Here is a 15,996-nt window from a genome sequence, read left to right as displayed (position 1 = left end):
AGAAAACGACACTAAGAAGCTAGCCTGAGCTGAGATCTGAAATATTCAGAAAACGAAACTACATGTGTCCTTAATAGTTTCTATAGTCATCAATACGACACACTAAATGATAAATGTCTTTGTAAATATAAAAGACCCCCAAATGTCCTCATTTTTTGATGTAAAATACACAATACAAATCACCCTACACACATCGGTTTGCTTGCCAATTTTGAGAATATACATTATAAGAAAACTTAACGGCACACGAAAGAAAGGTCACATGAAATTTGTGTGTATATATTATATCAGATACTATACATTGTTCAAAAAAAGAAGAAAAAGGGAAAATCACAAAAGCACTGTAGCCAACATATCAGATAAAATGTTCACCAAGAGAACAAATCAAATCATAAAGACACAAATAAATATACCTTCTTCAGTTTTTGATATATACACATTTTTTTTTTGTCTAGGGTGAATCGAAAATAAAAACTTTCCCCAAATGCCATTGCCAAATGCTTGTGCTTGCATCAGAGCGTGCTACAGATGGCCACGACTCACTTAGACTGTCAAATGGCACTTGGAAAAAAAAAAATCACAAATCAAAATACAAATCTCAAACAGGTCACAGCATTCAGAAAATATCATTTTGACAAAAGAAATCACGTTCATGAGAATGCAAAAGTGAGCAGTTTACTTACAGTAACTCACCTTGTTCAGTTCTATACAATAAAAAGTTTGCAGGATCTACTGTGTGATTTACTAAGTGTGTGTGTGTGTGTGTGGCGTCACATCCAGTACATAGATAATAGTCCAGTGTGAGGACAGGTCTTTATCCTTTTTTTTTAGTGGCAGCACCTGTGTAGCCTCTATCTGTAGCCCACCAGAGACCCAACAGTCACCCAGGCCATCTGCTCTGGCCAGGGCGAACTTAAAAGGCACTGGAGTCTGCTATGGGTCAGTGAAGCTGCCATGTTGTCCAGGTGAAGAGGCATTTGTCAGTTTTCACTCCTATTATAAGTTAAGGAATAGCTTATGTCTTTTTTTTTTTAAATAGTTGGAAATGGGCTCACTTGCAAACAGCTATTACAAAAGCAATCTCCTCATTTTCAAAGACACAGAGAAATAAAGTACAATTGTGTTGGCAGCATTAACATCAGTCCAGTGTTATAACCATGCAGGCTTGGAGATGCAGAAAGATAGATCACTGATCAGAAACAAAAGTTGGGGAAATAATTAGATTGACAAAAAAAAGTTTCTAGCAGCACATAACAGGGGTGCAAAACCAGAAAGCACTTATGATCCGAAAGCACACAATTCAGATAACAAACTGAAAATCCTTTAAGTCATTTTCACTTCAGGCACAAAATAAGTTATCAGCTACTACTCTGGAATTAATATGTCTCATAAGGAAGCTGAGATTGATAAATAAAATAATTCAACTCAAGTTGTACCTTCATTCCCAACAGTGCAGAGATTTACTACAAATACAACTTGTGATTGGGCGTTTCAGGACACCACTGATCCATTCATTGGATCATTGTTTCCATTTATATTGGTTATTTTATTAGTTTGTGTGTTTTTTTTTAACTTGAATTTAAATGTTTAATACCAAGAGTCCAGAATTCTCTCATGCAGCTGCCTACAGTGCATCATTGGCCTTTTCTCAAAGTTTTCAAACTGTCTTAAATCAATACGGACATTAGAATTTTTGTGTTGTGTCAGCGAGACATTTTCAGCCTGCAGGATCAGGGTAAGGTTACAGCATGACATCTGACGTTTAACAAATTCAGAAACTGAGGAAGGGTGACTCGAAACCGTTGTGACCTAAGGTAGATAAGAGTTATTCAGAGCAGATCAATGAATAACACAATGGTACACTCCCACAGAGCTGCGTGTTTCAGGAGCTTTACAGCTGTCCACAGCAACCTCCGAACAACCGAAGTGTAAGTGTGCTCAGTGCTGAACCTCTTTGAGTATTGACTGCCAATTTTGACTCTAAACCATTTCAGCTTGGATTTAACCTGATGGAGAGAATGACATTACATGAAGTAGTGGAGTGTTTACCATTTTGGACACATTTCTAAAGGTCCAAGATGCAAACTAATACAAAGAACTAATCCCAAACCTTCTACCTTAGGTCAAAAAGTTATTAACTGCCCTTAATACTTTTTAGATATGATATAAATAGCAAAAAATCCAGGAGGCCATGGGCCCAGAAGCTTCAAATAAAAACAAGTTTTCACTTTCTTTGCAACCAAGAATGAAACAGAAAAACTGCTAAAGTTCATGTGTACTGCCGACATTGAAAGGATTTTTTGAGTAGTGATTGAAGGCTGTGATTACAGCAAATCCAGTGTCAACCCGTTTCTTTACCTTAACCTACAAAGGAAAAAACAAAACAACTCCAGTCCTTTCTGTACAGTAGATCTGCTCTTTGTGATTTATCCTTAGTACTCATAATAATACATAAACAAAATAAACACAATAAATATCAATAAATAAACATTTCTGCAGGGAAATGATACAGACCATTTTAACAAGCATAAAAAAAGAACAAAATTCTTTTAGTGATCCTATTTAAAAGGATTAATCTCAATGTTCTCCACAACATAGAAGGCTATAACAGTTCAAGTATAGATGTAGTCTAATGAATCAGAAGTTAGTCCCCATGCCTTTCCCATTTCACAGTCTATGAGCGAATTACAGATGAGCTACCGAAAGAAACATTCATATATAAACAATCAGGTCAACCACACGAAAAGCAACAAATATATGTAGTGTGTCATCATTATATATACTATACATATATGCATATATCTATATATCTCTTTGAATATCAGAAAATATCTACTTTTGGTCCATTGTACAAAGATGATTTTAAATGGAGAACGAAGGTTGAAGCATTTTTATGGGCTAAAAACTGAAATGAAAAGGTATCAGAGGTGAGAGAAAAGCAATGCAGATTTTCTCTGTCGCGTTGAGATTTGTGCAGTACAGTGGTGTGTGTGCAATAAGGTTTGGTGACTGTGCTGCACATGTCAAAAAGGCTGGCACCACTGGTTTGAGGTAGGGTGACTGATGGATGTGTTCCAACACACACACACACAAGCACACACACATACAAGCACACAAACACACAGGCATATATACACACACGCACATAAAAACACACACTTCACCCAATAACAAAGGCTAATGCAAGAATAGGCCTCGAGAGGGCAGAGTGAGGGCAGGAACAAGGCTAAAGACCGTGATTCAGATAACAAGCTTAATAGAGCTGATCCAGAGAAAAAAACAACAGGGGTGTCCATGCCTGCATCCCTTGGTCTCAACACTGATGAGCCAGCCCAAATCCAGCCATGAGTCACCAGAAAAGCCAAGTTTATGGCTGGGACAATGCAGAGGGGCTGCGCTCTCTACAGCACACAGTCAGGAGTACATGGACAGCTGCATTTAAGGATAAGGCACTATGATAAAGCCGAGGTACATTAAATCCCTGACATTCCTTCTGCTCTGTGACATGGCACTGTGGGACAGGAAAACATCTTTTTGTGTAACCCAAATGGCTCACTCTCATCTTCCTTGTGTTGGATTTTTCTTTTTTTTTTTTGGTTCGCTGTGAACTCAAGAATTTTTTTTTTTTACGAAGACAGCAACTGCAAAAACCAGGAAATGTGTCCAGTAAGTTGGTTTCAAGATTACAGCTCTTCACGTAAACACCCTACAGAGCATCTAAAATGAACAAAGGCAAGCATTTTGCACAGAGTGCATAGAAAAGCTAGCATTGAAGAGGAGTTTTTTTTTTCCTTTTTCTTTAAATCTCATGTTTATATACAAGAGCAGCAGCACAGACTTCAGGGGATTTTTTTTCAGTGGCTAAAAGCAATAAGTGGCCGTCAGTGATTGGCTACCAAATAATTTTCAAACAACAGACTGAACTGCCCTATGATCCTTAAATCATACATAATTACAGTCGTCCCTTTGTTTTTTTAGCTACATACAATACTCAAAAACATTTTGTTCAACTAAAACAGTATGAGCAGTTGGAATGCAAGTTAACATAAACCATACTAAAATTAGGAGAAAAACAAAACAAAAACACAATGATAGCACCATGAGTTTTGGATAATACCAATTACAAGTACAGCAAAAGTATGTACAATAGAGGAGGTCTTGAGGCAATTAATCTGCCTTTGCTCCACTGGGACTAGTGACATGGATTTGAGCTCTGAGACATCAGTAGTTTAAAGGAGTGTAATTTTTCTTCAGGATAAAATCTGTCTGTGTACACAGACAGACCCAGTTGGCCTTAATGTGAAACGTTGAATGGGTCAAATTAGTCCTTTTCCCTCCAGGTCCCTTTCACCAGCTGCCGCATTGTGTTAAGAGCACAGACATATGGGATGACAACACATCCAGAAACTAAGCAGTCAAACAAGGACAGATCATCTTGGCCAGAGTAAACACCATTCTATCACTTGACCACTGACCAGGCTGGATAGGGAGAGGAAAGCACGTCCACACAAGTGCAAACAGAGACAATGCATGAAAGAGACACAAACATCAAGACTTACAAAGAGAAAGATATGTGGAGAGTGAGACGGCAAAACAAGGCCAGGCATAGTCGACGGTGCCCTCTGACCCTCAAACGGAGGCGTAGGTGTTGCCCGTGGTGCTGCAGTGGCGGATAGTAGGAGTTCCGGCAGAAGGGGTCAGGATGTGCTCACTGTGGTCCTGCGGGGGCTGGGGTAGCGAGTGGAGTACACCTTGCTGGACGACACCCACCACTGGGTGAGACCCGTCCTCTAGTGCCCCAACCTGGATCACCTGGATTACCTCATGCTCCGACTTCTCCCGTTTGGCGAGAGGTTCCCCGGATTCCTCCGTGTCCTCTTCCAAGTCACTGTCCATTCCACTTGTTTCATCTAGACGGGAGAAAGCAGCACATGCATGAGGGACTGGTGGACAGCTCACTCAATGGAAGATCCACAGGAGGGTATTATTTGGAAATATGTTCAGGTATTTTTCTGATTGTGTATGTGTCCCTCATTGATGTATAAACAATATACAGTCAACAATATAAAGTCTTCTGATGTGGATGTACAATAGATTTTGCTACATACCTTTATCAATGGTAGCAAGAGACAACGTGTTGAGGCTGTCAAACTAAAAAGAGAGGAAAACTTGGTAAATAAATGGGTCATTACTTTACTTATTTTGGTGCAAAGAACGTTTTGTGTCCAGATGCCACATGTGTACCTCGCCCATGACACCAATGGGTGTATCTCCTGTAGCTTGAGCCACACGATGCTCCACAAGGTAAAACATGTACTCGTCATACAGCAGTCGAATCAAATGGAAGGAGCCAAAGCTGGCAGCACTGCGCAGGGTCAGGTCCCTGATGACCATAGAACTACACAGACATGGAAAGCATGATAAACATATTATATCTCAAAAACAATGCAGCATATTCCCATGGATTCGTTTTTAGACAGACCTGTAGAAGGACCACTTCAGCAGGAACTGTCGGGCAGCTCTGGGGAAGCTGGGTCTGTGCTCATAGGGTTTGAGCACTTGAGTGACCACGTTGTCCAGCCAGGCTGCCCATTGCTCCAAAGAGCTTTGCTGCTGTAGTGTGGCCTTGAAGTCCTGCTCCAAGTGCTGAACCACTCCCTCTTCACACTGGCAGACCCATGATGCCTGCTCCTGTGATAGGAAGCAAGACTAAATGTTAAAAATATGTATTCTTTGCTCTGTGTAAAAAAAACAAACAAACACTAAAACTGTTCTGACCTGTACATTGGCAAAGTCAACACGATTGAGATCACTCAGCATCTGGTTGATCTGTGATGTGTTCTGTAACACGGCGCGTGCCGCCTGAGCCAGGTGGTTCAGAGATGTATATCTGCGCAATGTTTGCGCAAAGGCACTAACAGCGGCAATCTGTACAAAGAAAGCACACAGGAACCCTGGGTGTTACAGTCTTTCAGTATCGATAAAGTTCTTTTCACAACATGCACGCATATGAGTGCATAAACATTTGATTAACGCCATAGTGTACCTTGGTCTGGATCATTCTCTGGGGAATGGCATTCATGGCATTACTGAGCCAACCTTCCAGGCTTTTGGCAAAGTTGCGAATGGCTTGAGTCAAGGCACCTGTAAAACAAAGAAAACCAAACCAGCACCAGTCAGTTAATGAGTGCAAACACAATAAAGAGGAAAACATGAGAGCTGTCTGTGACTGCGGCTCACTGGGAATAGGTCTCAGGACATCAGGAATGAGGATCTCCACAAGGGCCTGGTACATTAAATGGTCGCAGGTGCTCATCCACTTGAGTACAGCCTCGTTTCTGCACAGCACCAGCAACTGTGATCGGGGGAGCCGTGCTTCAATCTCACTTATACTGCTGCAGAATGAGGAAATGTCAAAATTAAAAATGCTTTTTGAATTATTATTGGAGCCTACAACTCTTCTAAAGGCCTAATTTGACGTCACCTGTTTTCTGTTACAGTGGCACCCTCTACAGTATCAGGGGGAGTATAACGCCAGAAGGTCTGCCACAGCTTCTCAATTAGACTGAACTGGAGGTTGACAACCACATCCAGGATAGCCTGAAACAAAAGCAGTTCCTTTGAAAACTCTGTGACTTGCTGATCATACTGAAAAAGTAGACAGATGTCAATCAGCAAAATTCATTTTCATTAATCATATAAAAAAGTATACATCCAAAACCCTGGATATCTACACACCACAGGCCTTTAAATATGGCTGGCGGTGATGGGACCATTAAGGCCTTGGTCATCACCTGTGTATGACCCGATCCATGGGTTCCCAGACATCTGGGAAGTTATGTTTAAAAACCACATGATGAAGTGAGAAAACTCTTTTTCAAAATGTCAGTAGCTGGCATTTACAAATCTCTGACACTAAACACACATGACCTTTCCAAAAGTTTCCACACTTTCAGTCCAGCCAAACTTCATATGCATTAACTTAGTAAAACTTCAATCTTATTTTATCTCTCTTAGCTTAGAAGATGGGAAATACTGAATTACAAAACGAATACTAGATTAGTGTCATGACAGACAACATGGACAGGATTCAAGGGGAAAATAAAAAAACATGAATGTAGTGGTGACATACATAGGTCCAGGCAGCTCAATAGGAAAATGTACAATAAAAATGCCTACAGTCCTATTGATGATGTTTAAATTATTATCACCATTGAAGACAGATCTGTTACACTTGTGGCAAAGCATGCTGTGGTGACTTTGCAGTGAATATACAAAGATGAGCCTTGTCTAACCTCACAGTGCTCTCTGTAAAGGGACTGGAGAGCTTTCAAATCCTCTGGGCTGATGTTCTCTGTATTGCTCTGTCCAAGGTCCAGGTCTACAAAGTCAGGGAGTGCTCGTGATGCATCTGTTGAAAAATAGAGAATTACTTCAACCACTATAGAAAAATCTAAAGAATACAGTCTTTGTTTATGTTCATGAGCATCACTTTATTTTAGATTAAGAGAAAAAAGCTACTGACCTAGAAACTGCTGGTGGTGCTGGCTCTGTGCAATGACCGTCTGCTCTGCTGCACCAGGATGGTGCTGGCCTCCACCTGAGTAATTCTCCCCAGAGCCACCATCAAACTTTTGTACTGGCTTAAACCTAAAATCACATGGATCAACTCAGTATCCATGACAACTATGAATAGTGTTATAGTATGCATTGCCTGCTTGGTAATTGGTGGTCTACCTCTGTTTCTGCTGAACAGGTTGTTGTCTGAGGGCCATGTACTGCATGTCTTCTTGGAGTCTGTTGAGCGGGGAATCTGGTTTCACTCGTATACCATAGTAATGATATTTGGAGTTCCCTCTGCAAAACCAAACCAACAAGTTAAACATAACAGGGGGAAAAAAGTGCATCAGCAAAGCAGGAAAAGCTACAAAAGAGCATCTACCTTGTCCCAAGGCGCCTTGTGCGGAGTCCCATGAAGATGGAGCGGATGAGTTTGCCAAAAGAAGCTGCATTTACAGGGTCCAGTTTCTGCTCCTGGCAGTGGCGCAGATAATGATTGTAGAGGGTGGATCGTGGTAGACTTACTCCCTCTGCTGTCTCATAATTGTCCAAAAGCCACTGGAGCTACATAGAGGGAACACAGGGATATGAAGTTAGGACATACACACACACACAGTGGTCCATGCAAAGATTTACCTCAACAGCCATTGAACTATATTGTGCTGCATCCCAGCTCTGCAAAAGCTTTTATTACAGTTGGTGTACTTAAATGAATAATAATTTAAAAACCGCAACAAAAAGAGCAAGCACCACACCAAACTCAATTGTACAAAGGTAAGAGAAAGGAAGAACAGCAAGAGGGTAAAGCGAGGGCAGGCATTTGTTTGTAAAGCAACTTACATGGCTGTTGAGCAGCGAGCTTCTCTGACTGGATAAACCCTCAGATTTTTGGAGCGTCTCAATCGCCATTTCAATCTGATAAACCATGAAGCACAGGACAACAAAATGTAAGAGGAGGAAATAAAAACAAAAGCAAGAAAAATAAAGAGTTGATGTAAACAGTACTGGCCACAAGCAAAAAAAAAAACAAATTAAAGAGAATCTAGAAGAGATCTCAAAAGCAAGCACCGCTGACCCAAGCAGAGCAGGACTACCTGTCAGTTTTAGGAAAATCTTTGTCTAGCTGTGAAACAGGCACTTGTGCTAAACAGAATCAATCACAGATCACAGATAACTGGCAGACAAACACCCCTTCAGAATTTCTCCAACACAGATCCACTTATAACAACTGTCATGAACAAAGGAAAAGCCAGACTCCATTATGAAAACAAAAAGACTATGGCAGTGTGCCAGAATGATTTAGTAACACCTGCAGACCAACCTTCAGTTTTACACCAGAAAGCTGGTTCACACTTTATATAGAGATTTCTAATAGGTTATTGGCATCTTTTACAAACTGCCACAAAACATACAGTGATGTACAGTGAGGTTCATAAACATATTTTTCTATTGTACATGTTACATACTGTATTGTTGTAAGGATCCCCACTAGCTGACTGCATTGATGATTCCCTGACTTAATAGCAAAATGTACTTCCTGCTGAACTCATGATGTCTTTGTATTAAGCATTGTCATTCTCCACTAAAAAAACATTGTTGCAGTTAAATCTCCTACTTGACATTTATTATTTAGAGAATGATTGTACACCATCACACACATTTCTTTTTATTTACATTTAAAGAACATTTTCTTTTGCACGGCCATTAATAGAAAGCTAAGCTCTGTACGAGAGCTGACATCCACACAGTGTGTCACTCCGCCACTGCTACACTCCTCATCATTATGGAGCATGAAATGTTTAATGGAGTGTTTAGATCTTTGTCATGGCAAAGGTGTGAAGCTGCTGCCAGTACAATGCTTTCCCTGAATATACCTCTTAGGAATATGCCACTCCTTTCCTTACTGCCAATAGTGGGAACAAATGAAACTACAGTAGTACTTGAACAATAAAATCTTAAAGGTTAAAATGAGCCTAGCTCCCAGGAGAAAAATCACAACAGAGATTCAAAGTCAGCCAGTGCTACACACTGAACACATAGACCAAAGATAACCAGCCGAGATTAAACCTGCTGCATGCTATCATGGAAGAAATGCACACACTGAAACTTTGCAAACATGACACAAATACTAAGTTTATATATGGAACTCTACTTAAGAGACTGGTGACCTACATTCTGGATCAAACTAGAGCATAGATCAATAAAGTATGACAGAAACAGAGCATCTATGGTAACAGGGAGAGCCTAGGCAAACCAATTTGTGAGGATCTCAACAGGGAGGACACTGAAGTTATAATTAAGTCACTAGTTAGATGATTCATCAGCAAACAAACATACAGCGGCAGGAAGAAAGAGGTAGGTGAGGGAGCTATTTAATGGGTGGTATGCAACTTACAGTGGCTGGGGACGCTCGTGCCGTCTGGGTGGCAGGGTGGGGTCCAGCGTTGTCCATGAGGTAAGCCCCAGAACTGCTGCTGATTACCTGACCCCCTGCCAGACCCATGCTCATTCCTCCAGTGCTCCCTCCTCCTCCATTGTTGGTCATGCCGTGCGATGTGACCACAGTGGACACTTGTGATGAGCTGCCTTGTGTGTCAAAGTAGCTTCCTCCACTGTTCTGGCTGTATAGCTGTGGCTCTGAGTATGAGTAGGTTCTTCTGTTTGGAAGAGAGGCCAGCAATGAGTCACTGTGCCCAATGAGAACATAAATCTACAAAATTAAGTACTTAATAACTTTTGAATTGTCTGTGCGAGTTTATTTATCTTATATCGAGCTATAAGGGGAAGACAAACACCCAAGTCAAGGGAGTGCAAATAGCTTTTTCTATTTAGAAAAGGCCTACAGTTTGACTTAACTTAATCAGCAAAATCACTTATAATGAAAATAACGGATTAAAAAAGATTTTAAACTGTGCTTTGCATGTGACTTTGTAGCACCAGTAGCAGACGCCACACTGTGTGTGTGTTTGTGCACATACACTGATGTGTGTTTGTGTCACAGCAGAACAAACACAGCTTGGGCTTGTTAGTCAAGTGTGTATATAAGCCCATTCCTCAGACTCAGGGGACTCTTCAGCACTTAAAAAACAGGCCTACTTCTGGTCATGTTCAGGTGACTAAGCACAACTACATACCCCTCAGAAAAAAAAACAAACCTGAAAAACAATTGCACTCCCAGCCACATCATATGCTTGTGACATGAATGATGGTGTGAAGAGACTTAAGAGGAGAACAGAACAGGCTGCAGAGATCTAGTGCTAATATTTGTGGAGTAGCAGAGTGGACTCACATGTTGCCATTGGTGTAGACGCCGCTGTTTTCCTCAACATACTGCACCTGGGCTGGGTAAACATGCTGAACCTGTTGAACAGTCTGGGCCTGGTAAAAATAAAATGCAAAAACCGCAAATTAATCATCCAATTTATTTAATTTGCGAAAAGCACAGAGAAATACAGGCATGCATGAATGGGGGTGCAGTGTGTGTGTGTGTGTGTGTGTGTGTGTGTGTGTAGAAGAATAATCAGACAAATACAAACAGATGAATTGTAGTGTACCTGCTGCTGGACAGGCACCTGCTGGGTGGAGCCAGTAGGTTGGACAGGCACAGTGGTCTGAAGAGGGACAGTGGAGGTGGAGTCAGCGCCTGCTTCCGGGGTCTGCATGGCGCCTGAATAGGAGAAAATATTAAAATTACTTAAGACAAATCACTATGTCAAATATCACAGCCATCAGTAATTTCAGCAAAGCAGCATTGTTGTTCAATAATGGCGACACAAGGACAAGGACACAATGGAGCATCAAGCCAATGCTCAAGTATAAACAGCTAAGTAAATGTGCTGATTTTTGTTTGTTTACATCTTCTTCATCTGCCAACTTATAATAAGTAAATCATTTTGCTACGCTAACTCATTTTACAACTGATAATAAAACCAGTGATGTCATTCTAAATCTAACCTAGTATAAACTCTATTATATAAATAGAAAATCTGTTAACAAAACCCTTTTACATAAAAAGAATCAATAACTATCCACACGATTCGCTTAAGTCATAAAATAGGTCTAATATAGGTATTATACAGGAAGCAGGACCACTGACCCTTGTCTGTTTTAGTGTCTGAGTGGTTCTAAAGCTGCTCAAGACCAATCCTGCCATAGCACCTGTTTCTGCCCTGTGGTACTCAATGTACTGACAGGCTCATGCATCAGTGACACATGGTCTTGTCTCCATGTTCACAGCCATAAAACGAGTTAATATTTAACAACCTCCAAATAGATGCAGCTTCTCATTACTTCGTCTGCCCCTGTCCTTACAGATTTAATGTTACTTGAGATGAAAAGTCCTACAACATCAATAAAAAAAAGATTTTGAAAACAAATGTAACATTATTATTTTAGTACTGCCAATAAGAGCTCTATGGTGCATCAGAAATATAACAACGTGTATGCATATTTATTACCTAAGAAAGGCTAAACCGGTTAACTGAATAGATTAGACAGTGTGGACATTGGGGGTGAACCTGTGTTTGTGAGTTTATAATAGTATGGCTCCTATCACCTATTCCTTCCAGGGAAAGGCCGCCTCCTCCCCATCACAGTTTCCATGAACAAGCCTCTCTTGGTTAATTAAGCTAGGTCTCCTAACGCCTTCAAATCTCTCTAGGGACTGTCTGCTCCTTCATCTTTACCTTCAATATGACAGAGGCCCTTTTCTTGAGACAAGAACTATTACTATTTTTGTTGGGGTGACCAATCTCAGTTGGTGACTGCAAGCTGGACTTAATCTAACGCGCACCTTGAGAAAGTGAGAATAGGAAGACGGTAGTTTATGTTAATACACAGGGACATGCAGACACAAAGGCTTCTGCTTTCAGCATGGCAGTTTTAAACACCTTATACTGTATAGTGTCATCCGTCTCAGCAGACTGTTGCCCAAACTATTCGTTTAAAAAAAGTATTCTGTAAAGTTGTGACAATACCTTATTGCACATTTGATTCATGTAATGTAACTTCTTGTAGTTTGAAAGCTACAAAACACAGGCTACTAAAGCTTCAATGTCTTCCATCACTCAGACAAACTGCAGCTTTCAGCTTACTGTATCATAATGCTAAAAATAAAGGTTGAAACACTGAAGAGAGAGAGGAAAATATAGAATTATATTCTACAGTCCAGTTTGAAAGCTAAAGTACATGGCCCCAACTGAGCCCACCTAATTGAGAAAAGGAGCCCCTGCATCACAGCACACTTACCTCAACCCCCTCCTACAAAGAAACACACACACACACACACACACACACACACACACACACACACACACACACACACACACACACACACAATAACACTGCTCCTGCCACACCATTCAGGCACTCCCTTGTGGCCCACTTAAATGCTGTGCTCCACTGAGCAAGTGCAAGCCCTACAAAGACACAGAGGAACAAAAGCCACCAAGGAGTGCAACATTTTGCTCTGAGTTTTCTCCAATTCCTCTTGCTAACATCACAAGCAACAAACAGTTTAAAAAAAAAAAAAGGCACGGGTGGTTAATGATCATCACCAGAGAAAAAGAAAGACCTACAGTTTACCTCTAATAATCATGAATGACAAGTTGGGAGCCAAGAAATTGGATCTAATTAAAAAGTACACCATACACAAAATCAATCTCTCTCACACACTTAATATCATGAACCACCGGTAGTGATGGAGCAGGAAAACAGGTGGAGGTAGATGTAATTGAGCTGGAGGTGTAGGGGTGGGTGTATGTAAAGTATTATGTTAGGAGCTGGGGTTTAGGATTATAAAGAAAGGTGGGAATGACTTCTGCTGTTAGGTCTGCAAGTGCTGATTTTGAGGTAAAAAAATGTTCAATCAGTATAAACATTAACATGGAAAAAAAAAATCACATTTACAACACAGATTACTCTGTTCACTCTATATGCTAGATGTAATCTTGGGATGTGAAAAAAAACAGAATCTTTGGATCTCCTATTTTATCCACAAATGCAATATAACAACCAAAACCTGCTGTTAAGCCATGAAAATGGCTGACTGAATAATTGAATTAATCAGCCGCTCTTTAAGTGATTGGAAATGCAACAGGATCCAGGCAGCAGGTGGCATGGTACTATTTCTGCCCTACTGGACTACAGGTAAGTGGTAACATGATCTGATAACTAGCAGTTCCCAACATCCTGTTTTGTCTGTGGGATGGAAGGGGGTGACCTATTTTGGGGTTGTGTGTGCCATAAGACTCATATATTTATGTTGACATTAATGTAAATGTACACTTACTGTTTTGACCTCAGTGGTTTGAATGCTCTGCTGCTGCCAGATCCAGCTGTATACAACTGATGCCTCTTCCTCACTTAAAGAATATCTACATGTGTAGTTACTAATGTATGATTTACAATTACAAAAGATAAACTTAATGTTACAGTGGGTGTGGGTCAGTTGTGCTTTATTTACAGCTGGAAACCTTTGCTGTGGACATAGATAAGCCTAGATGGTCAGGGGTCCCACACTCCCAGGGTGCATCTGTCCTCTCCTGTCCTCACCACACACACACACACTCGCACCTGTTCTCTCCCCTAAAGGGAATCAAAGGTTGCAGGAGAACAGGAGCAAACCCAGTGGAACCCAGAGTAATTGTGATGCAACATTAAGAAACCTACTTAATATGGAACACCAACTGGATTAAAGAAACCCTTAAATGCAGGTTTCTTAATCTGTTGTCAAAAAAAAAGCACAGCATGCAGTATTAGACTCAGACACATGATCATGATTTTGCCCAATTTAAGTGAGCATACAATGAAATCTGGTAATAGATCCCCCCTCTGTAGAATGTCGAGATGAATTCAGTGCACTTCCTCTACATTTCTTGCAAAAATACACACAACGAAAACCTAAAAATATTTTTTTTTGCTACTAACTTTTGGTCAATAATGCTGCTATATTGCGGAAGAGGTGGGTTAAGCACCCCCCTAGATCATTTGCAGAATGCACCATGCAGAGTAACGATATGATTAAAGAAAACATTACGGTAATTTACGGTTAATCGAGTATATGGTGTTTTTTCCTCAAACGTGACCACTGCACAACTTAGCCTTGTCTAATCAGATGGCTTATCGTAGCCATCTGATGCCACAAAGGGGGCAGATGGAGAGCTAGCGAAGCTATCTTGCTCCCTAAGACAAAAGGGAAAGTAATGGCTTAGCTATTGTCAATAGCAGTTTGTGTGTGGAAAGCTAGCTCTCTGCACTTTCCCTGGCTAATCGGCGTGCCGATTCTGTACAACCAACAAAAGCTAAACCGGACGAAACACAAACTTGCAATATCACTGTAACATTGCCCCCCAAAAAATGGGATACCAACAGGCATTGTCAGCAGGCATCGCTGGCGTTAGCAACCTAGCAACAACAGACACCTGCTCCTGCTCCAGCTGACCAGTTAGCATCACTGGCTAACCTCTGCTACCACCCAGCATGGTGAGTTTAAACACACAAGTTAAACATATAACTCGTTTTCTGCCAAACTGGACACGTTTGGGTTAGTTTTAGTCTCAAAGCACACTGTGACAGGACAGGGCTAGCTATTGCTCGCGAACAGGAGCTCTCACAGCAGTGGGTATCTGAAGGCAACGTTAGCCAGTAGGCTAGCACGTTACAAAGAAACACCCTCGCTAGCAAACTACCGTAGCTATTCACCGAGCCTTCATTCAGCCCAAACACAAACCAGCGCATTAATATCTCCTTTAAAATCACCCCGTCAGACGAGAAACCATCTGCTAAAAGTAGTAAATAATTTAATCAAACCTGAGCTGTGGACTGGTTGATGAAGATGAGGATGGTGGAGGAGGTGGTAATGATGGAGCGAGAGGTTGTTGTTGGTGGGTTACAGTCGCCAGGACTACGGTGACTATGGCGCTGCCTCACTGGGCAACAGTTGCTATAAAACTCACAGGCAGCGCGCAACCTTACCAGGCAGGTGGGAGGAGATTAAAGCAGACTTAAAACCCAAAAAGAAATAAAACCACACGGAAACATATACAGTATATTCTGATTTCACTGCTAATACGGCAGAAATCATAATAATAGGCTGAGCTGACGTATCATCAAACCATTAAATACGCTTAAAATGTTGCAATAATAACACATTTGCATTTTTAAATCAACACTATCTATCTATCTATCTATCTATCTATCTTGGGATCTTGCTTTTCTTTGCTAATGATCTTGGTTATAATTTTGCATATTAGTTCTTGTAATGTGAAGAAAGTTGTGTGTTAACCTGAAAATAGAAAGGAAAATGTTATTTTAAAACACTCTTACACTGTAAAGGCAACATTTGTAAACACACATAAAACTCAGATTGACATGTGTTCAATTGGACTTATTACACGAATGATGTTTCAGACACTTGTTTAAGAACATTATTTATTC

At 40.7% G+C, this 15,996-nt stretch overlaps 1 protein-coding gene across 3 annotated transcripts; it reads right to left on the bottom strand.

The window, feature by feature from the left end:
* Positions 1-33: 33 nt before the first annotated feature.
* rfx3 (regulatory factor X, 3 (influences HLA class II expression)) lies at positions 34-15,491 on the bottom strand. Of its 3 annotated transcripts, none has more exons than XM_028417398.1 (17): positions 15,370-15,491; positions 11,115-11,227; positions 10,850-10,938; positions 9,956-10,217; positions 8,401-8,475; positions 7,943-8,124; positions 7,738-7,857; positions 7,526-7,650; positions 7,296-7,411; positions 6,485-6,600; positions 6,241-6,395; positions 6,047-6,144; positions 5,779-5,928; positions 5,483-5,691; positions 5,245-5,398; positions 5,109-5,151; positions 34-4,910 (listed from the first exon to the last, which is right to left on the bottom strand). In XM_028417398.1, exons 2-17 carry the CDS (start codon positions 11,220-11,222, stop codon positions 4,630-4,632), a joined length of 2,283 nt encoding a protein of 760 aa, XP_028273199.1. In that variant the 5' UTR covers positions 11,223-11,227; positions 15,370-15,491; the 3' UTR covers positions 34-4,629. The 3 variants fall into 3 exon arrangements, with proteins under 3 accessions (XP_028273199.1, XP_028273200.1, XP_028273201.1); XM_028417399.1 differs by having other exon boundaries at positions 9,956-10,214; XM_028417400.1 differs by lacking the exon at positions 8,401-8,475.
* Positions 15,492-15,996: the final 505 nt, after the last annotated feature.

The sequence above is a fragment of the Parambassis ranga genome, chromosome 12 (assembly GCF_900634625.1).
Source record: "Parambassis ranga chromosome 12, fParRan2.1, whole genome shotgun sequence".
Classification (NCBI taxonomy): domain Eukaryota; kingdom Metazoa; phylum Chordata; class Actinopteri; family Ambassidae; genus Parambassis; species Parambassis ranga.
The sequence above is the reverse complement of the archived record's forward strand: the minus strand, read 5'-3'. Positions and strand labels throughout refer to the sequence as shown.